Source organism: Eutrema salsugineum, unplaced genomic scaffold (assembly GCF_000478725.1).
Source record: "Eutrema salsugineum unplaced genomic scaffold, Eutsalg1_0 scaffold_6, whole genome shotgun sequence".
NCBI classification, from domain to species: Eukaryota; Viridiplantae; Streptophyta; class Magnoliopsida; order Brassicales; family Brassicaceae; genus Eutrema; species Eutrema salsugineum.
Window position 1 is genome coordinate 2,600,561 of NW_006256547.1, and position 24,427 is coordinate 2,624,987.

At 39.6% G+C, this 24,427-nt stretch overlaps 7 protein-coding genes across 7 annotated transcripts in view; 4 read left to right on the plus strand and 3 right to left on the minus strand.

Moving 5' to 3' along the window:
* The first annotated feature begins 2,170 nt into the window (after positions 1-2,170).
* LOC18012381 (histone deacetylase 5) lies at positions 2,171-6,309 on the plus strand. Its single transcript, XM_006394479.2, has 13 exons — positions 2,171-2,459; positions 3,043-3,244; positions 3,338-3,484; positions 3,578-3,690; positions 3,837-4,048; positions 4,124-4,188; positions 4,340-4,510; positions 4,679-4,762; positions 4,969-5,178; positions 5,275-5,468; positions 5,578-5,707; positions 5,792-5,856; positions 5,974-6,309. Exons 1-13 carry the CDS (start codon positions 2,257-2,259, stop codon positions 6,137-6,139), a joined length of 1,962 nt encoding a protein of 653 aa, XP_006394541.1. The 5' UTR covers positions 2,171-2,256; the 3' UTR covers positions 6,140-6,309.
* A 1,215-nt stretch (positions 6,310-7,524) lies between these two features.
* LOC18012399 (coiled-coil domain-containing protein 39) lies at positions 7,525-9,567 on the plus strand. Its single transcript, XM_006394480.2, has 3 exons — positions 7,525-8,230; positions 8,333-8,643; positions 8,769-9,567. The coding sequence occupies exons 1-3, from the start codon at positions 7,525-7,527 to the stop codon at positions 9,534-9,536; spliced, it is 1,785 nt and encodes a 594-aa protein (XP_006394542.1). The 3' UTR covers positions 9,537-9,567.
* A 38-nt stretch (positions 9,568-9,605) lies between these two features.
* Positions 9,606-11,719, minus strand: LOC112083522 (glycine-rich RNA-binding protein 3, mitochondrial). Its single transcript, XM_024151557.1, has 5 exons — positions 11,615-11,719; positions 11,039-11,187; positions 10,873-10,941; positions 10,632-10,738; positions 9,606-10,465 (listed from the first exon to the last, which is right to left on the minus strand). Exons 2-5 carry the CDS (start codon positions 11,172-11,174, stop codon positions 9,851-9,853), a joined length of 927 nt encoding a protein of 308 aa, XP_024007325.1. The 5' UTR covers positions 11,175-11,187; positions 11,615-11,719; the 3' UTR covers positions 9,606-9,850.
* Positions 11,720-11,812: 93 nt separating this feature from the next.
* LOC18012434 (exocyst complex component EXO70E2) lies at positions 11,813-14,896 on the minus strand. Its single transcript, XM_006394481.2, has 2 exons — positions 14,579-14,896; positions 11,813-14,464 (listed from the first exon to the last, which is right to left on the minus strand). The coding sequence occupies exon 2, from the start codon at positions 13,945-13,947 to the stop codon at positions 12,025-12,027; it is 1,923 nt and encodes a 640-aa protein (XP_006394543.1). The 5' UTR covers positions 13,948-14,464; positions 14,579-14,896; the 3' UTR covers positions 11,813-12,024.
* A 755-nt stretch (positions 14,897-15,651) lies between these two features.
* On the plus strand, positions 15,652-18,825 carry LOC18012435 (replication protein A 70 kDa DNA-binding subunit D). The gene is made up of 11 exons (XM_006394482.2): positions 15,652-15,868; positions 16,162-16,308; positions 16,394-16,618; positions 16,706-16,883; positions 16,981-17,251; positions 17,343-17,570; positions 17,656-17,734; positions 17,824-17,968; positions 18,052-18,212; positions 18,303-18,423; positions 18,514-18,825. The coding sequence occupies exons 1-11, from the start codon at positions 15,741-15,743 to the stop codon at positions 18,706-18,708; spliced, it is 1,878 nt and encodes a 625-aa protein (XP_006394544.1). The 5' UTR covers positions 15,652-15,740; the 3' UTR covers positions 18,709-18,825.
* A 258-nt stretch (positions 18,826-19,083) lies between these two features.
* On the plus strand, positions 19,084-21,993 carry LOC18012442 (DEAD-box ATP-dependent RNA helicase 10). The gene is made up of 13 exons (XM_006394483.2): positions 19,084-19,376; positions 19,568-19,727; positions 19,830-19,899; positions 19,990-20,052; positions 20,135-20,209; positions 20,297-20,416; positions 20,542-20,583; positions 20,677-20,751; positions 20,859-21,005; positions 21,087-21,224; positions 21,304-21,415; positions 21,501-21,589; positions 21,703-21,993. The coding sequence occupies exons 1-13, from the start codon at positions 19,241-19,243 to the stop codon at positions 21,826-21,828; spliced, it is 1,353 nt and encodes a 450-aa protein (XP_006394545.1). The 5' UTR covers positions 19,084-19,240; the 3' UTR covers positions 21,829-21,993.
* Positions 21,994-22,164: 171 nt separating this feature from the next.
* LOC18012443 (ras GTPase-activating protein-binding protein 2) overlaps positions 22,165-24,427 on the minus strand; it is a 2,570-nt gene continuing 307 nt past the window's right edge. Inside the window, 9 exon segments of the mRNA XM_024151047.1 lie at positions 22,165-22,678; positions 22,789-22,855; positions 22,932-22,997; positions 23,077-23,198; positions 23,278-23,446; positions 23,528-23,748; positions 23,832-24,132; positions 24,236-24,306; positions 24,309-24,412. Coding sequence (XP_024006815.1) covers positions 22,419-22,678; positions 22,789-22,855; positions 22,932-22,997; positions 23,077-23,198; positions 23,278-23,446; positions 23,528-23,748; positions 23,832-24,132; positions 24,236-24,306; positions 24,309-24,412 — 1,381 coding nt within the window. The 3' untranslated portion in view covers positions 22,165-22,418.

Below are 24,427 nucleotides of genomic sequence, written 5' to 3' on the forward strand. Positions count from 1 at the left end.
TAACGTATTGAAGGAGAAAGTTTACACCATAAATGGATACGTCCGAGTGTAATTACTATTGGCTCAATCATAACCCAAATTTAAGAGGATCACTGGTTTTTCATCAATAAGCCGTATGTAGATTCAAAAGCATAAAAGGTGGTTTGTTTTAAGCACATGAATGTTTTTTCCAAACCATATTCATAAGGCAAATACTGTAGAACTAAATGTTTAATATGCTCTTTTAACACATAAATCTTTTTCTCTAATATTAAAATCAAACCATAAACCATATGAACCATTTTTAAACACCATGAATCCAAAAAAATATTGACTGTGTGCACAAATTTTGATCAGGTGATGCATGAAAGTTGCATCAAATCTATTCGATAGAAATATTATAGACTACAATCCTTTATTACAAACCATAAAAGCATAAACTATTTATTTGTTATATCACAATATCTATCCTTTATTTATTTTCTTTTATGTAATTATATTTTTCCGGCATGTCACTGCAACTTAATGTAATGTGTTTATAATTAAATCCTAGTAAAAATTGAAAACTAAAATTTTGAATACACTGCTTGGTTTGGCTGGTTTTTTAGCCAAGTGTTGCGCTACATAATCTACATAATCTACACTTGGATTCGACCTCATTTAATATGTTATCACTAATGTTCTCTCAGCTGATGGAGTTTGCACAAGGAAAGATTGTGATGGCATTAGAGGGAGGGTACAACCTTGACTCAGTTGCAGTTGCAAAGCCTTCACTCGCGTGTCAAGTTTTGCTTGAAGACAAACCAATTCAAAGTTCTTGTGAAGAATACCCATTCGAGTCTACATGGCATGTCATACAAGCGGTATGACTCTATATCTTGAAACAATGTTCCATGAATTGGCCTGTGGTACTTATTAGTTGACAAAACACATCTGTTTCATGTGGGTTTTATAGGTAAGTAAGGAGTTATGCGCATATTGGCCTTCACTCGCAAAAGAATTATCGTGGAAACTGATTGATCCGAGAAATCCTATCCCGGTTGGGTATTTTTCTTTTACTTCATTGGAGAGAGTTTCCTTGCCTCTTCGCTAGCTTTCATCTGCTTGTTCTTCTTCTTCTTTTTATTTTCCTTTTAGCTTCTTCTGTGTGTTCACTCTAGATGATCGAAACTGAAGACAATGCTCATGTAATCATTCGACATGCCAAGCCCAACAATGCGTTCTCTAACCCCAAAATTTGCGAATTTTATCAATGTATGGTTTCAAGTTGGCGTGAGGTAAGCTAGCTTCTCCTCTTTATATTATTTTTTCTCTATTAGTTTTTAAAACATCCGTCCATCAGTGTGACCAACTCCCGTAATGTGGCAGTCGTGGGAAGCCCAAAACAGCATGGTCAATTTTTGTGAGCTTACGTTCAGGAAACAGATGCGACGGGATAAAGCTCAGCGCGATGAGCTGAAAGCGGCCAATGCCACCATCTCTGAGCTAAAAAGTCAGCTTAGCAAAGAGCACGACAAGGAAGAAAAAAATACCAAGGAGGTTGCTGGTTTGCGTTCCAAGGTCACTGTATACAGCAAACTGCTGGCAGAGATAGAGGTGGAGATGGATAGAGCTGTTGCGGGCAAGGAAGAAGAGATAGAGACCCTAATCGCTGCTCATGAAAAGGCCAAGAGGGAGCTCGTTTCAAAATATCACAAGAGACTGGCCAAAGTTGAGATATACCTTACAGAAAGAAGCACAAAGCTGCGCTTGCCGCTCTGCAAGTCCTTGAGAGCGAGTTAGACGGCGAGGCGATCTCGAGCTTTCTCCGGTTTCTTGAAGATTCGAGTTGTCTTTCATCAGTTTTGTATAACGAAATGAAAATGTTCCAAAGGTGCTAGAGAGGATGGATGCTCAGCAAGATAAATTCGTTTTTGATGAAAATTGTCTTCGCCGGTTCACTAATTTTAAATTGGTTTATGCGGTTCATCAATGTTGATAACCCCGATTCAACAGGCCACTCCGGTCTGGTTTTTCTTAAATCATTTTGGTTTCTAGTAAAGTGTGACCTGTTGGAGTATTATGATTGGTCGAAGTGCTAAGTATCTCACTTTCCCTCCAAAGAAGCTACAAATATCAAAAATGGTCAAATCAATAAAGTAAAGAAAAATGTAATTAAAGTATAAAATTGATCAAAATTGAAAAATAAAATTACTTTGAAGTTTTTTCACTTCAGTTCTCGTTGACCCTTCTTCTCTCCCTGATCGTCGGAAGATAAGACTGTCACATCTCCCCGAGATGGCCATGGCCGGCGATTCTTCCGGTAACAAATGCGGAGACTGTGACGGAGATTTCGTTGGGAACAGCAAGCGAAAGGTTGGTCTTTTATACGACGAGAGGATGTGCAAACACGACACACCTGACGGCGAGGATCATCCAGAGTGTCCTGATCGCATCAGAGTTATCTGGGAGAAGCTTCAGCTCACTGGACTCGCTCAAAGGTTCCTACTTTCTTCTTCTCGTGCGGCTTTCTTGTTTGGCGATAAAGCCCTAGAAAATAGATTGCTGAGATTTAGTCAAATTGGGTACTTTTTGTTGCTCTTAGCTGAGATACGAGCCCCAATGTGTTTTCCTTGTTTAGTTACTTTTAATCTTCTGATTCTGAATTGTGTATTACACAGAATCAAAAGGTTCGTAATCTCGTATGCTGCTGAATTTATTCTATATATGTGTGTTATTCATAGCTCGGTTAACCTTTTTTTTCTTTTCCACTGAAAGACATTTACTATACGTTTACTTGCGACTCTTCATAATTTGGCTACCTTTTGGTTATTGACGGTTTTGGGTTTGACTGTTTGAGTTAACTCTAGCGTAAAGAAAGTTCATAATCCTCTCTGGATTTTTGTCTTTCTTCCATTTTTGTTTGACTTTACTCTTAAGACTATTAATTAGAGTAATGTGGTAGCCCATTAGCGTTAGGAAGGTAGAATCTAGTATTTCGGAAGTGTACATGTCAACGTTTGTTTCTTGGATTCTGCTGAAATGGTATCTATGTTCGGTCAATTTTGGTCTTTCCTTTTGCAGATGTGTGGTGCTTGGTGGTAGCAAAGCAGAAGATAAGCATCTCCAATTGGTTCACACAAAAGAACATGTTAATTTAGTTAAGAGTTTAAGCACAAAACAGAAGGATTATCGGAGAAACAGGATTGCTTCACATTTGAATTCAATATATCTGAATGGAGGTTCATCTGAAGCTGCATATCTTTCAGCTGGATCTGTTGTGGAGGTAACTGACTTGTCTCTTTCTGACTGGAGGACAGAAAAGCTCTTTCGGTTGACGAATGGGAATAAGTAACAATATTTTCTTGCTACTTAACAGGTGGCGGAGAAAGTTGCAGAAGGAGAGTTAGATTGTGGCTTTGCTATTGTTAGACCACCAGGGCACCATGCTGAGGCAGATGAAGCTATGGGTTTCTGTTTATTCAACAATGTCGCAGTTGCTGCTAGTTATTTACTAAACGAAAGAGTAAAGACTATTATCCATACTTTCAAAGTTCTTTTGTCACATTTCTTTGGTGTGTTTTTGTGGGCCAACCTCTTTTGCTTTTCTTAAATGCAGCCGGATCTAGGTATTAAGAAAATTCTGATAGTTGATTGGGATGTACATCACGGAAATGGTACGCAGAAGATGTTCTGGAAAGATCCTCGTGTACTGTTTTTCTCTGCTCATAGGTATGTATTTGCGACCTCTGTTTTGATGTTGCTTGTCATGTTTTAAGAGCCAATTTTCTACTCAGACTTTCCAAACTACTTTTGCACAAAATCTTTATTGAGTTATTCTATGCATTTAAAGTGACTGAAAATGCATTTTCTGTTAGGCATGAGTTTGGAGGCTTCTATCCAGCGGGTGATGATGGATATTATAACATGGTTGGGGAAGGCCCAGGTGAAGGGTTTAACATAAACGTTCCATGGGAGCAAGGAAGATGTGGAGATGCAGATTATCTTGCCGCATGGGACCATATCTTGATTCCTGTGGTGAAGGAATTCAATCCCGATATTATTTTGCTTTCAGCTGGATTTGATGCAGGTATATATGGTTTAAGCATTTTTTTTAAGGCTATATATAAAGCAGTGCGTAACCTTTACAATTTCCTCTTAACAGCTATTGGTGATCCACTTGGGGGTTGTCGTGTTACACCATATGGCTATTCAGTTTTGTTGAAGAAGGTCGGTGCCTCTTTGTGTCCATTGTTTGTATTTACGATCCACAAGTCTCTATCACTTAAGATAACACTGCTTGTTTTGGCTGGATGTTTAGCTTTGAATTACATAATCCACACTTGGATTTTACCTCACTATTTTGCCGATGTTCTCTCAGCTGATGGAGTTTGCACAAGGAAAGATTGTGATGGCGTTGGAGGGAGGATACAATCTTGACTCAATTGCAAAGTCTTCACTGGCATGTGTCCAAGTTTTGCTTGAAGACAAACCAATTCAAGATTCTTCTGAAGCATACCCATTCGAGTCTACATGGCGTGTTATACAAGCGGTATGGTTCTGTATCATCCTATCTTCTAACTTTCCCATTTCACAATCTGTAACAATTTTTTATGAATTGGCAACGATTTATTTTCCCAGCTCAGGTTTCTGTCAAAATTATTCCATAGTGTCTGCTATGTTATTTATTGACAAAGCTCATCTATTTTTTGTGGTTAAGGTACGCAAGAGGCTATGTGTTTATTGGACTTCACTTGCAGATGAATTATCATGGAAGCTCATTGACCAGAAAACTCCTACTCCAGTTGGGCACCTTTCTTTTTATCTACCATTTCCAGTTTCATTGTCCATCGGAGAGTGTTTCCTTGCCAGATCAATTTTTGGAAAACCTCACTTCTTTCAGCAACTGCTTCTTAACTTCTTTGCCTCTCTGCTAACTTCCTCTGCTTCTTTTTTCTAGAAATTCTCTGAATCTCTTATCAGAAAATTGCTTTTGTTTGGTCATTTTAGATTATCCTTGCCTCAAGCTCCGACTCTGAAACCGAAGACCACACTCATGAAATCCTGGATCAAATGTCGAAACTCAACATTGAAAACCACCAAGTAGATACTGTTTCTCCATCTTGGAGAACTAATCTCGCAAAGGTTGACGTTTGGTATGCCTCTTTTGGATCCAACATGTGGAAACCGAGGTTCCTTTGCTATATTCAAGGGGGTCAAGTAAGCAACCCTGTTACGTTTTTTTTTTTTTTCTCAGTTCAAGTCTGAGCTTCTGTCTTACTTAACGCAGCTTTCGCCGTTTATGTTTATTTTCAGGTCGAGGGAATGAAAAGAGCATGTGTTGGTTCAATGGATAAAAGTCCACCAAAAGAAATAATGTGGGAAACATTTCCACACAGGTTATTCTTTGGCCGTGAATCTACAGTTACTTGGGGTGTAGGAGGAGTTGCTTTTACCAATCCCCTTGCTAACCTCACTGATCAAACTCACATGTGCTTGTATAGAATCACGTTAAGTGTACCACTCTTAATCTCAGTTTCTGTTTCACTTTCCATATAATAGAATCATTTCGTGATCTTTTCTGCTTATTCCGCCATCGTTTTTGTCTTTCTTCAACAGGCTTGAGCAGTTCAATGATGTTCTGTTTCAGGAAAATGGCTTGAAAGTAGATTCTGATTCTCCGCTCTTTGATCTAGCTGCTCTGCAGTTAGTAGAGAACAAAGGATCCATTCCACTTGAAGCTGCTTCGGTTAGTCAGACAACAAATGTTGATTGATACGCTTAGAGAAACATGTAATAATAACACTTACATTCGTGTATGGACATTTTACAGGATGGCTGGTATGGAAACGTTGTCTGCTTGGGGAAACAATGCGACATCCCTATACTTACAATGACGTAAGTTTTCCTTTTCCTTTTTCCTTTTAGCTGCTCAAACCGAGTTAACCGCAAAGCAAATGCTCTCTTCCAACTTCATTGTTTCCTGCGGTTTCACAGTAACTTTTAAAATTGCAGTTGCACACTTTCTGCTGTTGAGAATTTCATATCCGGTGAGATCCCTTTAAGACCTCCTTCAAAAGCTTATGCCAACACTTTGGTAAGGGGACTTGTTGAAGGAGGAAGATTCTCTGAAGAAGAAGCTGTGGCGTACATAGACAATGCTGCATCTAAACCTCTCTAGTTATATTTTTCACCCAGAAACCGCACTTTTGACTGCGATTTGGAGCTTTGGGTTTCTGAGTTATTCATTTAATATTAAGACCAAAGGTTAAGAAAGATTGTGTCTTCTCTTGGGTGTGTTATGCTTTGGGTTTGCTTAGGAACAAACTCTCTATGTATCTTGGTTATCTTCGGTTTCAGGCTTTACCGAGAAGTTGCATTCGGTCTAGTTTTATGGTCTTTGTAGGCACCGGTTATTGAATACCGGTTCAGAATATAAACTTATATTCTGAAATTCGGTTTAGTTGTTGATATGATTATTGGTTTCAAAATTATTCTTATTATCCCATTTTTATTTCCGTCAAAAAGAAAAAAAAAAGGCACAGCCGTGAAATACTTACGGTATAATGAACATATTTACCTTTTAGAAATTTGTCACAAGAAAAGACAGACAATATAATGGAAAAAATATTATGTAAACATGATATAGCATGTTAAGCTAAATATATTGGAAAATGGAGAATATTATCATATCCATATCCATCATATTTGTTTAATTACTATGCGAAAATCCACATTTTTTTTACCACTTGATCTCTCTTGTTTGTAAAAGGGAAAGTTATAGCCGAGGTAAATATGGAAAAGTAAAGTGAGGGGAAACCTTTTTCGGTGGTAAAATGGGCACGATAATTGTTTGTCTTTTCACCTTTTTAGTCAATTTTGTTACCCAAACAAAACTTTCTTAGTTGGTTATTCAACTAATTAACTTTCTGAATTAAGAGATCAAGGGATTAATTAATCAAATTATTTATTTATTTCCGATGGAAATTTAATAACCTTCTCACTAACTTGCCGTATCGTCTTTTTGTAAACGAAGAAGATAATAAATAAAAGACAGAGCCGTTCATTCTTCTGTGTTTGGCAGATTCAATTGAACCAACTTCCGACAAAGATCCTCCACCTTTTCCGATTGTCTTTCTTATCCTTTCGATTTCTTAGTCCTTCTCTTTTCCATTGGTTAAATTGATCATTTGAAGCTACACACAAGCAAGGTCTCTCTTCCCTTTTTTTTTTTCAGTCCTCGCAATGTCCGCGTAGTTTTAACGAAGTTGTTACTGCTCATCAGCTTATCTCTGACGGAAAAATCGAAGCTTTTCCTGGGTTTTCGCAGATGGGTAATTCTATTTCCATAGAGTTTGGTAGAAAGTGGGGTTTTTTGGGCATTCGTTTCTGAAATTTTTCAGATAAAAGCCCGAGCTTTCGATTTGAAATCGGAGTTTGTTCATTGGATTGGTGTTTTTTATGGAAGAGATTTATTGCACTGTCAATTGGAATGAAGAAGGAGAGATTCTTCTACTGTTGAATTTTGGGTTGCTCTCTTGATTCTTGAGGACAAGAGAGGAAGAAATGGATATATGGTTAATCGCAGCTACAGCTGCTACGGGATATATAGCTAAGCAACTGCAGAATATAAGGAAAGGTAAAGATAACTTTCTTGAATCTTCTTCTGAAGAGAATGTGAAGCCAGAATCTCCTCCTAGATGCCTGCTTAGCAGCTTGGGGAATGATAACAAGTTTGGGGATGAGAAAATGATTTCAGACGGGGAAAATCGAGTGGATGTACCATCAACGAGTGGGGAGTATTCTGGAAATTATGAAGATGTTCATTCAGATTCTTTGTTTGGTTTGATGCCTGAGTTCCCGGAGATTGAACATGGGAATTGGAAAACCAGTGCTACTCTTTCAGGTGACACAGTGTTGAGTTCTTCATTTAGGCAGAGAAGATTCGTTAGGAGAAACCAGCGGTACAGACGATTAACTAAACCTTTGAGTTCTCTGGAAAGCTGCTTAATGTCTCGTTTTCATAGAGAGCAAATGACCATGGAAGATTACACGACTAGTCCATTTCCATCGCCACACGCTTCAGTTTCAAGGCCATTGCTCGTCACTGACGGTGCTCGAGTAATTAGCAAGAGCACTGCAGATTCTTTGTGGCTGAGCCAGCAAAATATTCACTCTGAAGATAACGCTGCACGTAATTGCGGAATCCCCGGGTTCGAGTCTTTGGTTGAGAGAAAAGTGGGAAATGAGACGACCAAGAGTAGAAAACATGGTAAAGTTCTTAGAATCTTTAAATTGTGATAATTATTCTAACTTGGAAAAAGGAAAAGCCTGTACATGACATTTTGAGTTTCTGTTTTTTTTTTTTTTTCAGGGCTAAGTGATGCAACGATGTTGTTACAAATCGGGATCTCGATTGGCATAATGTCCTCGTTCATGGCAAGCCAAGCCGAAGTGAGCAAAGTCAAACAAGAGCTGAAGCAAACAGAGAACTTGGTACATGATTTAGAAGATGAGCTCGAGATGAAAGACTCGTTGATAGTGAAGGAGCTAGATATCGAAAAGGCAGCTGAGAATTCACAGTCTATAAGTAATATAGAAGCAGAGCTTGAAGCTGAACTTGAAAGACTAGAAATCAACATGAACTCTTCCAACATTGAGACAAGACTCTCTGATATGATAGAGGTGAGTTGTCCACAATGTTAACTATGCTCTTCCCTTTGCATTACCAGGATCACCAAACCTCAAACAAGATGTTCAAAGTTCAGTTTTGTAAATTCTACTATGCTTTTTTTTTTTTTTTTTTGCAGATGGAGCCGGGTTTCGAGGTAGAATTTGCACAGGGTGAGCTGAGAGCTGATCCGGTTAAAGGGAAGGTTTTAGATGAAACCGAGTCCAACCAAGATCCAAGTGGTAACTCCACACCTGAGTCCGGAAACTATGCTGTGTCACCTCGCGAATTGAGCTTGCGGTTGCATAATGTTATCAATTCACGTCTTGAGAAACGGATAACAGAGCTCGAGACGGCACTCCAAGAGAGCCGAAGGAAGGTGGAACAGCTGGTCATGGAATCAGAGGGCAAGAAGAATTCATGGTCAAGGTTATGGGAAACCCGTGAAGTGGTGACATATAAGAGTGACTCGAAAGTTCCAGTTGCTACAGAACACACCAAGACTAATCTTGCTGAGATCCAACCCTTGGTTATGAACTTAACAGGGGAAGCACTTGATGCATTCAACGACTCTTACGACGAGTTGATGAAAATTAACGCTGACTCTGAAGATGATGATTCACCACTGGAGATGCAAGAGAGCGGGCTTCACCAAGAAGATTTCTCTTCAACAAATAAGAGCTCACCTTGGAGGCATCATAAGGCTGATTCCAAGGTGGAGGAGCAGGAACTGTTAGACTTTATTGGTTTGGAAGAAGAAGACGAAGAAGAAAGCAGTGACTTTGAGAATGAAATGGAGAAGCAGCTGATAAAACAGATTGTTGAGAAAACAAAACAAGGATCTCCTGTTGTGTTGAATGCTCAGAAAATGCTGTTTCTCATGGAAGAGACAGAACAGAATCTATGAAATTAGGCAACAATAGATTTGTCTGTTTGATGAATTTTTAAGTCTGGTTAGTGTAGTAGATGTGCAGGAACAAAATTAAAGTTACGTATATCAGACCAAAATCAAAGCTGGAACACAGCGCTTTAAAGAAGAATCAGTGTATACCTTAAGAAACAATCTCAAGCTAACAAATTATTTTCAAGATAGAAAAAGCAGACTGATTCTACTAAATAAAGTGTTTCCTTCATGAATAACTATAGAGTAGCTACTACTACTAGTCATCCGATAAATATGACAAGACAACAAAGTCTTGACAACATTTTTTGCTAGTTGGTTCAAGCTCTTTTGGCAACATCAGCGTCATACTCGTAATCTCCTTCTGGTCCATTCTCCATCTTTATCTCAGTTTTCTCCATGCCTCCAAACTGAGCCTCGCCGCCATATTGGCCAGCAACACCAGACTGAGCATTGTCACCACCGAACTGAGAGCTGTTGCCAACTGGGTTTCCTTCAAAATGGTTGTCTCCAGCGAATCCACCATTGTTGCTACCGTAAGTATTGCCACTTCCATAACCACTACTTCCATTATAGGCACCAACAGCACCTGCACCTGCACTTGAACCGTCACCATAACCGCTGACGCTAGATCCATAGCCACCGCTTGCACCATATCCACCACCTCCGTGACTACCAGTCGCATCGCCTCCATAGCCACCAGCATTACCGCCTCCATAGCCACCGGCATTACCGCTTCCATATCCACCAGCATTACCGCCTCCATATCCACCACCACCGCCTCCATATCCACCACCACCGCCTCCATATCCACCACCACCGCCTCCGTAGCCACCACCACCATAGCCACCGCCTCCATAGCCACCGCCTCCATAATTACCACCACTTGTTCTATCATGTGCATAACTCACTTTAACAATCCGGCCATGGAGAGTCTGAGGGAGGATCAGAAAGAGAAAGGGCTCTTAGTTCAAACTAACATCGTTCCCAGAGAAGATAGTGAATACAATCAATTCAATGAAAGCTGATCCAACGAGGCACCTGGAAGCTCGCAGACATTATAAATCTTTCAACGATTTAAAGATCAGCAATAGAAATTACCTGGCCATCCAAAGCCTGGATAGCACTAGAGGCCGCCTCTGCAGAGGTGAATGTAACGAACCCAAATCCCCTCGACCTACCAGTTTCACGATCCAAGATAACCCTAGCTGTGTAAAAACAAAGAGGCGGGGTTAGCAATAGGCAACTCAACAAACCATACACAAGAAACAAGTGCCTATTTGCTCACTAACACACTACTGCAATCACATTTACAAGAATACTAAATGGGTCAGTTATTTACTTTCGACGACTTCACCGTATTTGTTGAAAGCTTCTCTTAAGCTATCCTCATTCATGTTATATTCCATACCTTATAACAGAAACAAAAATTCAAAAAAGTTAGCAAGAACATAGCAGAACAACTAGAAAGTTCTTCGTTTCAACAGATTTTCTAGTCCTAGACCCACCTCCAATAAAGAGCTTAGAAGATGACATGCACCTTATCGCCTGAAAAAGCGAAGGGCTTGATGAAGAAACATGAGCATTGAGATGCTTGCTCGTGGTTTGCTTCAATATGTTTCCGAATTTACTCAGAAAAGCCATTGTCGTTGGATATCTAAGATAGAAAGCCAAATTAGTCAAATCAGAAATAACTAGCCACCGGAAACTCAATTTAAAAGTAATGATCTTATTCATATTATTTGATTTTTCTATCAAGAAATAAGTCAGTGTCATACTCTTTCCCAGTATCTTAAAAACGACAATCAAAGCTTTTAAATTTTTTCACTCTCCGTTGCCTCTTTGACTTTTCAGGAACTAAACAGTGATGGGAAAAGGAAACACAAAGCAGCTATATCAGAAAAACAAATCGGAAGCAAACATCGGCAACAAAACACATGAAAATGAAAAGCAAAGAAATTTCAGATTATAGCTCAAGATCACTCAAAATTCGAGACGAGATAACCTCTAAAACAGCTAAACAGAATCGAAGCTGACGACTTAGAGAGTTTCTGAGAAAGAAATGACCGTGAAGAGTAAAGTACCTGACTACACTTCGCTTCCTCTGTGATTCTTGGCTTCTGTTAAAACCCTACTTGTTCGAGGAAGGGTTTATGTAGCAAAATATGCAAACGATCCAAGTAAATCGTGACCGTTGACAATTCAGTGATGTAAAAGAGATTTGCACACGTATGTCTTTCTTATTGGGTCGTCATTTGTTTTAAGTGACAGCCCAATCGCTATAACGAATAAATACCCTTTTATTGCTGGTTAAACGAACCAAAAAACGATTATTTTAATTATTGCAAATCAAATTACATCTCCACAATGGAGTGTAAAATTCTACAACCTTATTTACATCATTACATTACATGTATCACAAATCGTTGCGTAAGTAAAACAAACAAACAAAAGAAAAGAACAGAGAGAGAGAGAGTCATAAATAATTTCTTCATCATCTCCTACGAGAGCTGCGTAATGATCTAGGAGATGGCAAACACTCAAAGAGATCAAGGAGCAAATTCTCAATATCTTCACAAGTGTATCGGATATGTCTATCGCCAATACGAGCTGCATTTCTACCGATAAATCCTCTGTAAGACTGAACAACTTTGACGGAGGTCGAGATGTGAAGATCGTCGCGGAGCTCTGGATCAGGAACCGACCAACGGGTTTGATTCTTGTAAACATCATCGAAAGCAAGACAGAAAAGTCTGCATCTTTCTCTCAGGGTACTTACAGAGTCGTTGTTGTCTTTTAGCAAAGAGAGAATGGAGCTCCATGTGGATCTCTCGTAGTCTGTGACATTGTGTTGGTACCTTGCGATGTGTTTCCTGATCCATTCGTCTCCAAAGAAATGCCTCAGCTCTGACCCTTTCACCTTCTGGACCATGTAATGGAAGTTGTTCATCAGGAAGATGAATTTGAGTGATTCGTCTGCGTAAAGCTGAGCTTTTCTCTCGAGGCTGGACTCGAGAGTTGTGACAATTGACCGGAGATGTCTAGCCATGGGAGAGAATGTGGAAGGAAGGATGTCTTGACCAGTTTTCTCCGGGATTGAGTCATCAACTTCAAGGTTCTCAAGGAGTGAGTTTAGAGCATCTGTGTACTTTGGGAGAAGCTTCAAGTAGTTCATTACATACCTGGTCAGGTGATGTATCCCGCCTCCAGGAAAGGCACGTGAGGATTCATTCGCGGCTATTGCGTTTTTGAACTTCAAGAATGTTGTAGTTGTACGATTAGCTAGCTTCTTGGACAGCTCGTGGAAAGCCATTCTTAGAAACGAGCCTGTTTCCTCCGAGAAGAGGTTATCGACATCCAAGAGAATCTCTGCTGAAACCTCATACATGCTAAGGAAGCTCTCAAGCATTTCTGGCTGGCAAGATCTCAGCGATACAGCTTCACCAAAGTTGAGGAGAGATAGAATCAAATCTTTTGAGATTTCAATGAAGCAAGCTGTAGAAATCGGATCAAAGTCTCCCAAGATCTGTTCACAGAGCCGTTTCTCACTGGGGAGATAGACTTGAGTAATGATCTTTAAGACCTTTGTCCATTTCCTCATTGCGCAGTTCAGATCCTCCCAGTCCATTTGAAGGACTTCGACACAGCTGAGTCTTTCCAATTCGAGTGTGATCATATATTCATCCAGAGCTTCTCTTCGAACGCTGATGAAAGCCTCACGGAATGCTCGACCATAGTCGCAAGCAAACATTGCGTTTGCAATAGCCTTGATGTGAGGAATGATGAGGGGATCAACCATATCAGCAGCTTGGAATCCCAAAGTCTGTTCATCATCTTCGAGTGAAGAAGCTTCAACAACAACTTCATCATCTAGGGAGACAAAGGACTCGTCGTAGACAATATCCTTCCCACGGGAACTAACAGCCAAGTATTCAGGCTTTATATGCTGTTTGTGCTGATACAGAACATCACAGAGCTCTTTCTCGAGCCTCACCATCGCGATGTCAAGAGCAACCGTGGCTTGGTTGTAAACATCTTTCTCCTTCAGGTTAGTTTTGATGGGGAAAGCTTTGAAACCCATAAGAAAGGTTTGAACTTCATACAGGGCTTGAAAGAAGTGATTAGCTTCAGACGGACCAGCTTCCAATATAGTGGACTGGTTTGTCTCCCAACCGAGGATTCTCTTCACAGCTTCTTTGAATCTCTCGTCCATGTCAGAGAATCCTGTATCTTCTTCAACTTTGGTATCAACCATCCCAAACGTTGACAGATGCGACTCTAGATCACTTAGGAGCTTTCTCAAGTTGGCATCGAGGTTGTTATCAGATGCCCTCAGTGCCTTAACAACATGGTGACATGCCTCAAAGACATGATTTTTCCCTCCAGAGACAGGAAGCTTTGATTCAAACTCTGCCATACCCAAAACCAAAGACTAGAGCCTAAACTCAACGTGAACTCTACGAGGAAACTATAAACAGACACAGCAGAAGAGAGAAACGTAAAAGGGTTTCCAGGTGAAAGCAAAAAATAGGGAGGGGAGCAGTAAAGACTAGACTAATGGAAACTGTTTGGTCAATCCATGAAGATGGAAAAAGTGGAGATGTTTTCTGATTAAAGTAATAACTAGACAAGCTTAATCCCGAGAGCTAGACATGGAAAAATAAAAGTCATGTCCATTGGACAACACCAGGAATGAAGTAAACAGAGAGGAAGAGGAATCCCCACATGAACATGGTAAAAACCATTAAGCTTAATCCATTTGACGTAATTTATGAAAATAGATCAGTGAAGCCCTCTTCAAATTCAACATTTTTTTTTACCTCCTCACAAGACCATTCTATCTCTCTGAAGAAAACAGAGCTATTAGCCCTTCCCAGACTCCACCCAAAGAAAAAGTCAAAAGTCAACAGCTTCCCGAAAACCCTTTCTTGCTTCTGTAACAAGGAGAAATTTCTGAGGAATATCAGACAGAGGTTTGATCGTTTTCTGCTCTTTGATTTCGCAGAAGGATTTTATCATAAACTTGATGATGGAACAGAGTGACGTACCGTGAAACGAGCTTAATCCAACGTTTTCTGGATGGAAATTTTTGTAATCACTTTTATATAAAACAAAGAACAAATTTTGGAAGCAAGAGCAAGAGATTAGATTTAGGAGAGATTGTGCGGAAGAGTAAGCAAAAGAGAGGAAGAGTTGTTTGTGTAAGCAGAGTTCCAATATAAGAAGGTTGAAAAATGGAATTAATATTCGAGTGAAGGGGAACCCGTAATTTCGTAGATTGCGAAAGGTTGAGAAAAATGATAAATTACAAAGCTTTGTTCATTCGTCTTTGGAGATTTTATGGCCGCCCCATAATCTAACTGAGATCGATTCGGCCATTGACTTCCCCACATGACCAAATTAACTGAAATCTGGGGATAGAAATAGAAGTAGGAAACTTCGAAATATTCCTACTTATTCTTATCATTTTAGTAATATCACCCATATTTCGTTTAGTTACACTTGTCCCCCTTTCGCTGTTCCTCCGTTCAAGGTTTTTGGTTTCATTTTTAAATTGGACACTAGACATGTTTATGAATTTAGACAAAAAAAAATTGGACATTTTTATTACTATATGGTGCTAATTTTCACACCACCGTGTTTTTAGTTCTGTTAATGGGGTTTTAGTTCAAATTGAATATATTTAGGTGAAATGTTTTAACTTTTAGGGAAATCAAGGGTACAACAAAAATTGCTCCTTTTTTCTCGGGGTTTTGTTGCGCGCTAATATTAAGTTTGATTAGTCAATACTAAAAGTTTGACTGGCTCACTTTGGGGAAATCATGTATCGATCTGAACCGTCCGATTATATTCCACGGCCCAAACGAGTAGTTAACAGCTCATCAAGCTCCGAGTCAAATCCACTATATATTTAAATAAATAAATATGCCTAAGCCTCTGTTTCCATCCAAAGGTTACAGCCTTCGACGAAGCGCCAAAAGCAGGAAAGAAGCGGTACAGTTTTGGGAAATACGTTTGGAAAAAACAAAACCGCGGGAGTAATAAATCGAAATTTAATTAGATCCCGCTCAAGTCTCTCCCTTTACAAAACCCTTCCTCTCCTTTTATCATCTCCACTCTTCACAGCTAATCTCACACACACAGAGACCTTTTAGTTTTCCATTTTCTATTAAGCAGAAATCAGAAACGTTTCAATCGCGAGAGAAAAAGATGCAGACTTCGGTGACCCCAGATGCTATCTCCGCTGTATTATCCAACCCATCCTTTGATTCGTCCTCCGATCGACCTGATATCGTCGTTCAAGTCGTAGATCTTAAGCCTATCGGCAATCGATATACGTAAGCTTCGTTGTCTCTTCATCATCTTCTGGGTTTTATTTGATTTCTTATTCTCCCCTTTTCCGATTCTAGATTATTGTTCATCTTTTCTAATCGAAATGTTTGAATTGAAATCCGTCTCATATCGGAATATAGCTTTACAACTGTGTATGATTCCATGATAGAGATCTGGGTTTTAGTTACCGATTTGATTATAGTTCTGGTTTCGCTCTGTTGGATCTACTTCAGGGTTGTGAGGGATTGTATGTGTGCTTCGAATTTGATCTGATTTGGCTTCTGATTTTGGTTTACAGGTTTAGTGCGAATGATGGAAAGACGAAAGTCAAAGCAATGTTTACAGCGTCACTGACACCTGAGATTATTTCTGGAAACATCCAGAATCTGGGTCTGATCCGCCTCCTTGATTTCACTGTAAACGACATTTCAAGCAAATCAACAAAGTAAAGAATCTCTTTTGCTTCTTTACATGAATTTATCACGTATTTCAATTATTGAGCTTCTAACATATGTTTTAACTCCCTGCAGATATTTCCTTGTGAACAAATGTGAGGCTGTTGCTCCTGCGCTTGATTCCGAGATTGACTTGGAGAGTAAGAGCGAAGAGGAGGGTGGTGAGTTCAAGAGGCAGAAACTAGAACACTCTCCTGTGAATGATGTTAAGACGGATGTTTCAACTGGTATCACGTTGAAGCCGAAGCAGGAATTTGTTGCCAAATCGGCTTCTCAGATAATCAGTGAACAGAGGGGAAAGTAAGCGCAGTCTCTTTATGTCTTTAATGTTTCATCTTCTTTGTCAAACAATTTGAGTGTTTGCTTAATCGCTTTGTGTTTTTGCAGTGCTGCACCAGCTGCTAGAATGGCCATGACTAGAAGGGTTCACCCACTTGTGTCCTTGAATCCCTATCAAGGAAGCTGGACCATCAAAGTCCGAGTCACTAACAAGGGACCCATGAGAAATTACAGAAACGCTAGAGGAGAAGGTTGTGTCTTTAATGTGGAACTGACAGATGAAGAAGTAAGAGAGCTCCCACTTTCATGAAATCTCAAACTTTTACAGACTTTCGTTCTATGTGGTTTGGTAACTCATCTTGTTAATTTTTGGTGTAATTCAGGGAACACAAATTCAAGCCACGATGTTTAATGATGCTGCAAGGAAGTTTTATGATAGATTCCAATTGGGAAAGGTCTATTTTATCTCAAGGGGATCTCTTAAACTTGCTAACAAGCAGTTCAAGACAGTTCAGAATGATTATGAGATGACTCTCAATGAAAATTCGGAGGTCGAGGAAGCTAGTAACGAGGAAATGTTTGTTCCCGAGACTAAATTCAACTTTGTACCCATTGAAGAGTTGGGCTTGTATGTCAATCAGAAGGAGCTTATTGGTAAGAGCCTTTTTTTCATTGAACATTCACTTGCAGGTCACTTATATATTGGTTCACGATGATAACAACTTGAATATTATGCTATTTCCAGATCTTATTGGAGTTGTTCAGAGTGTTTCTCCTACCATAAGTATTAGAAGGAGAACTGACAATGAGATGATCCCCAAGAGGGATATAACTTTGGCTGATGAGTCAAAGAAAACTGTTGTGGTGTCACTGTGGAATGACCTGGCAACCGGCATAGGTCAAGAACTGCTAGACATGGCTGATAAGTCTCCTGTGATTGCAATCAAGTCTCTCAAAGTTGGAGACTTTCAAGGTAATCTTGGGTTTGCAATGATTGAATAATATGTCGAAATCACACATCTTTAAACCTGTTTGCTGATTTCAACCAATCTCTCCAGGTGTTTCGTTGTCCACCATCAGCAGGAGCAATGTGGTGATAAATCCTGAATCACCAGAAGCTAAAAAGTTGAAATCTTGGTATGTCTTTTGGATCGAGTCAGCTGAGAAATTAAAAGGATGAATCTTGTCTATGCTTATTTATTTAAATTTGTCTTTGACTTATGTAGGTATGATTCTGAAGGCAAGGAAACATCCATGTCTTCCATTGGCTCAGGGATGAGCCCATCTGCCAAGAATGGAGCTTGGTCTATGTATACTGACCGAGTTCTTCTCTCTCACATCACAAGCAACCCATCTCTAGGCGAGGAAAAGGTACTTATTGAATTCCAGTCCTGGACCAAAATTGTTTAACAATAGAGTTTCGAGCTTATTATGACATTGGGTTTCTGTTGCAGCCTGCATTTTTCAGCACTAGGGGTTACATAAGCTTCATCAAACCAGACCAGACAATGTGGTACCAAGCTTGCAAGACTTGTAACAAGAAAGTGACTGAAGCAATTGACGCTGGTTACTGGTGTGAAGGTTGCCAGAAAAAAGATGAAGAATGCAGCTTAAGGTTAGAAACTCAGATTCGTAGATCAAAACTATGTCGAGTTTTTTTTCTCGTCTTTAGAAACTTAGTTCTCTCTACTTTGTGTTTTGCCAGGTATATAATGGTGGTGAAAGTCTCTGACTCAACAGGAGAAGCATGGTTTTCCTCATTCAACGATGAAGCAGAGAAGATCATTGGTTGTTCAGCTGACGAGCTCAACAAACTAAGATCAGAGGTAAGGAAACAAAACCCTAAAAAAGTTATCTGTTAACTTGGAACTATGTTGAACAATTCGATGTCATGTTTAATGTTTAAACCTTTCCAGGGAGGTGAAGTAAATGAATTTCAGACAAAGCTGAAAGAAGCAACCTGGTCATCTCATATCTTCAGGATAAGTGTCACTCAGAATGAGTATAATGGTGAGAAGAGGCAGAGGGTAACTGTGAAAGGAGTAGCTCCTGTTGATTTTGCTGCTGAAACAAGATTACTGCTTCAAGACATCTCCAAGAAGAGCAAATGAGATCTCAAGCTTCACATGCTAGGAATCTTTTGGCTTACAAAAGTCTCGAAACTTTGCTTGTAATATATAAGCTTTTCTGCAGTTTGTACAATTAGAGTTAACATCATTTAATTGGATTAAAGCTTATTTCTTAGTAATTTTTACCTGCTTAAGATTTGCAAGTGATTTATATTGTGCTGATTATATAGATAGGACCAAATCAATCAGCAAGGTTTTGAAAGATAATGATATGAACATTTTGATAGGCTTCTGGAAATAACATGATTGGGCCCATAGTTTGAGATAGCAGGCTCATAGTAGGCCCAATTAAGCTAATTGAATAACAATATAACTAAAACCCTTTTGTAGCCAAAAACTCGCTCGCTCACTGTCTCCTCTGCTCTTTCGCTGAAAAATATTTATCCAACTTGCTTTACGGCGATTTGTCCCCGGAAATCTTATAAACGCGATCGTTCTTTAGGCTATTTGATTCGCGCGCGATAGTTGAGGTCCCGAAAGGAAAAAGGTAGCGAATTTTTTTGTGGGTATTGAAATGGAAGAAGAGAACGAAGTGGTGAAGACGTTTGCAGAACTCGGTGTGCGTGAGGAGCTTGTAAAAGCTTGCGATAGATTGGGATGGAAGAACCCTTCGAAAATTCAAGCCGAAGCCCTTCCTTATGCTCTTGAAGGTACGGTTTTATTATTTATTTGGACCTTTTGTATCTAGGGTACTCTCCAATGCAATGATGTTTAGGATTGAATCTTTTGACGCTCCTAGTTCTGTGTTTAGGTCTTTGCGAGATCGAAAAGCTTCAAACTTTTTATTATTAGGGTTTATCATGGAATTCAATTGAACCTAACGTGTTGATGTCTGGTTCAGGGAAAGATGTAATTGGACTTGCGCAAACCGGTTCTGGTAAAACCGGAGCCTTCGCGTTGCCTATTTTGCAAGCACTTCTTGAGTATGTTTATGACTCTGAGCCGAAGAAAGGGCGTAGACCTGATCCTGCATTTTTCGCCTGTGTTTTATCTCCTACTCGGTATGATTCCCCCACCTCGGTTTCTTCTAGCGTTTACTTTGGTGATATGTTTTTCTGCGTCATTCTTAATTGGATTTGATTGTTCTGTTTTCTTCTCTCCAGAGAGCTTGCAATCCAGATTGCTGAGCAGTTTGAAGCTCTAGGATCTGATATAAGTCTTAGGTGTGCTGTGGTAAGCTGATGCTTTAACCATGTTACCATAATTGAAACCTTCCTGCTACAAATAGATTTAAACCGCATTTGTTTTTTGATTTTTTTGCAGCTTGTTGGAGGTATAGACAGGATGCAACAAACTATTGCTCTTGGGAAACGGCCTCATGTTATTGTATGTTTGTTTCTTAATTTGTTTTTCTGTTCTCCACAACGCGAGCGGATCTAGTAGCTAAGTTTGTTGTTTTGTTACATAGGTTGCAACACCTGGTCGTCTTTGGGATCACATGTCTGACACAAAAGGCTTCTCGCTCAAGACGTTGAAATATCTGGTAATATAGCTTCTTGATCTTATTCGTTTTGGTATAGTCTGTTCTTAGTTCCTATCAGTTATATATTTTCTTCACATTGTTCATCAGGTTCTTGATGAAGCAGATAGACTGCTGAATGAAGATTTTGAGAAATCTCTTAACCAGATTCTGGAAGAGATTCCTCGTGACCGTAAAACATTTCTTTTTTCAGCAACTATGACTAAAAAGGTAGGAACCTTGCTTGACATTCTTGTGGTTTTGATCGATCTATCTCTCTGTAATATTTTGGCGGAATGAAAGTTGTAAGAACGATCAACTGATTAAAGTCACTGAATGTGCTTTTGGCCTTGTAGGTTCGAAAACTCCAAAGAGCCTGCTTAAGGAATCCTGTGAAGGTACAGAGACACTAAATTGACTTGAGTTATTTTCTCAATGCCGCAATCATAGTTGAAAGGTATAACAGTTTTATGTTTATTGCTTTTTTCCAGATTGAGGCTGCCTCCAAATATTCCACAGTTGATACTCTAAAACAGCAGTATCGGTTTGTTGCTGCCAAATACAAGGTACCTTATATTCATGACAACAACCTAGTAGATAGATAGAGAGTAGCAAACACATAAAAGACTTTTTTTTTTCTTTGAATATAATAAGCTTTCAATGATTTTAACAGGATTGTTACCTTGTATACATTCTGAGTGAGATGCCTGAATCAACATCAATGATTTTCACCCGAACTTGTGATGGTACTCGTTTTATGGCTTTGATGCTTCGGAGCCTTGGCTTTAGAGCCATTCCTATCAGTGGTCAGATGAGTCAGGTTAATGATGCTGCCCAATATCCAAATATATCATGACTGAAATTCTGTTAAAAGGTTCTCATTCTTTCGAAATATTCACAGCCAAAGAGACTAGGAGCGTTGAATAAGTTCAAAGCAGGGGAATGTAACATCTTGGTTTGCACGGATGTGGCTAGTAGAGGGCTCGATATCCCATCGGTTGATGTGGTTATCAATTACGATATTCCCACAAATTCAAAGGTTAGACCTTTGTTTCCCTTGTTTCTCATGACTCAGTGATCTTGAGAACACACATTCATCTTCCTAGTTTTGGTCATAGGATTACATCCACAGAGTCGGAAGAACCGCTCGTGCTGGACGTTCTGGTGTTGGTATATCACTTGTAAACCAGTATGAGCTCGAATGGTACTTACAAATTGAAAAACTCATAGGTAAGTAATAAATTTGCGAGATATTTTTTTGTTTTTCTTTCTTCTCTCATAGGATAAAGAAATATGACTATGTTTCTACATTCAGGCAAAAAACTACCAGAATATCCAGCTGAGGAAGATGAAGTCCTGTCATTGTTGGAGAGAGTTTCAGAAGCCAAAAAATTATCCGCAATGGTATTTTTTACGTGCATCCTACTACATGTCCAAGGTTAATATTGTTTGCTTATTACTTTGATTTATAGAGAATTGAATTTTGCGTTTTTCTTTTTTGGCAATATCTGTTGTAGAATATGAAAGAATCAGGAGGTAGGAGGAAGAGAAAGGGAGAAGATGACGACGAGAGTGAGAGGTTCTTGGAAGGTAACAAGGGAGGAAGCAAAGACAAAAAATCTTCTAAGAAGTTCAAACGATAAAATGCTTGTGTTGTCTGTAACTGACCAATGTTCTGAAATTTCCTTTTCGAGAGAAGTTTTCCGTATAAACTTGGAAAATTTGTTCAATTTTGGTACTCGTAATTTGTATTTTCTTTTCTCTTGTTTCTTAAAGACTCAAATTATGCTATCAAAAGTGATTTAGAAGCTCTGGTCTCTATACTTGGTTGTCTTGCTGCGTTTGGTTTTCTTCTTTATTTGCAGAAATCTGGTTAACCGGTTTTGTGTTTTCCGGTTCGCTGATGCAATCAACGAATCAGATGAGCCGGTCCAGTTCACTTCCTCTTCTGCTCACTTTAACTAAACAACTAGGAATAGTTTTGCATTAAAAGAACACAACTTTATAATGGATTTCTTATGAAATTGAATGTTCATGAAGAAAGTACCCAGACAAGGATTGAATGATGAGAAAATAAACGAGAGAAAAATACAAAGAAAAGCAAGAAAATCAAAAAACTAAACCCACCAAAAAGACTTGCCACATCAACTCAAAAGTATTCGCCAAAAAGAAACCCCGATGCAAAAAAAAAAAATTAAACTACTCTCCTGTGGAAAATCCGTTAAATGCAAAGTCAAGATGAAGCGCCACCGCGAGGCCCACCACGTCCTCCTCCACCTCCTCTTCCACTGCCTCCGTTTTGAGGAACCCTTTGGTAACCTTCTCCTCCGTTCCGTGGGTTTGAGCTCTTTGGTCTACCGGAAAACTCACTACCTCCTCCTCCTCCTCTTCCATAGCCTCCTCTTCCTCCTCCACCACGTCCTCCTTTGAAACTTTCGTTTCGGAAGCTTCCTCTTCCGGGAAAGTACCTACCCCTACTACCTCCATTGTTGCCTGCTACAAAAACACAAAAACAAAAAAGCTTAAAGCCATCTTTCATATACACACACATAACTCTTTCACTAAACCAGCATTTTCTTGATGAGGTCTCTCATGTATGTTACCTCCTCGACTGTTTGTTTTCTTCTCCTCCACAACAGCTTGACGATCCCCAATTGTTATCGGTGAGGCCTGAGCAGGTAACCAACCAAATGAGTCAGACTTTCACCTCTAGGAAGGATATAAGTTTGAAAGCTATTGTTTTTACCTCAAGCGCACTCTGCTTCCCGCTAGATGTTTCGAATTCCACAAATCCAAAACAGAAACCTTGCTGCTGAGAGTCACAAACAACGTGTAAGGAACCGATAAGCAAAAGGGTTTTATCAAGTATATTGTAGATTTATATATCAAACCTTGTTGCTTCTGACTTGAATCCCCTCATGCTTGATAGCACCATAGTTCTTGAACACCTCTTCAAGTTGTGTTGGTGTGGAGTCAAAAGGTAAATTTCGAACATAAATCGAATGACCATCATCTGTAATAACCAGTAAATCAATAACCAAGGGATTGCGTATATTATCAACAGCATAAAAAAATGACAAGAATTTACGAACCTTCCACATCAACATTGCTACTGTTTGGAACATTCTCCAGACCTGAGGCATCGGGCGCTGCTGCAGTCTCAGCATGAGGAGCAGTTGGCTTCTGGTTGGTACTGACCGGAGCTGCTCTTGGCTTGTTTCGAGCAACGTGTGTTGGTGCTGGACTGCTTTTCAGTTTGAGCTGTTGAATCACACAAAGACTTGTAACGCTTACTATAAACCAAAACAAATGAAATCAGTTCTTAACCAGTTAAAGACTTACGACTGAAGCATATGAATGCTTAGGAGCATCTCCTTGAGACACTGGTAGAATTTCACTGTGACTTAATTGTGTTGGAGGTTCGATAGGCTCAACGTCAACAACAACTCCATCGTCTTTATCAGAAGGATCATAAACCTCGGCCACATTGTCAAGATCTTCCTCTTCAATAGAAGCAACTGGCTCGGGTTCTACCTCTGCCTCGTGACTAACTATAACACGCTCTGACAAGATATAAGCGTCATGTTAATATCCTAATCGAAGAAAAAAAAGGAAATAAAAAACAGTTGTAGATCTTTCATCGTACCTGGTTCCATGGGAGGAGCTTGAACATCCCTGGTGGTTCCGTTGATGGTGACAGACCGGGCTTGTGTCGTCACTGGTTTCTCCTCGAGGAATCGAAACACGTCGTTTAAGACAAAGTATCCCTTGTCTTGTGGTGCCAAGAAAAAAGTTTGACTGAACTTCTTCCTCACATTATCGTTCCCGGTTAAGCGTCCAGTAACCAGCACGATAACGCCTCTCTCATGAGACTCCTGAGCATCTGCGGTTTCTATCTCGGCTGTGTAGTCTTCATATTTCAGTGACATAATCTTATCGTTGATCGCCTGTAAACAAAAATAAATAAAAAGTGGAACCAAGTTAATATAACTCAGAAGAGATCAATGAGCAATGTTGAAGTAATGGACTTTGCTAAAGTAATCTTCTCACTTGCATAGTTGTGACAGTAGTCACGGCACCGGTAACATCAGGTCGGGTTAACAAGCTCGAATCCTGATAAACCGATGAACTAAACCGGGAGATTGGTGAAGAATATGATAATATTGCTCCACAAAGGCACGACCAACAACCTCAGCACCAGGGGAAGGGCTAGCTTCTGCTGTGCATCTACACTCGATATAC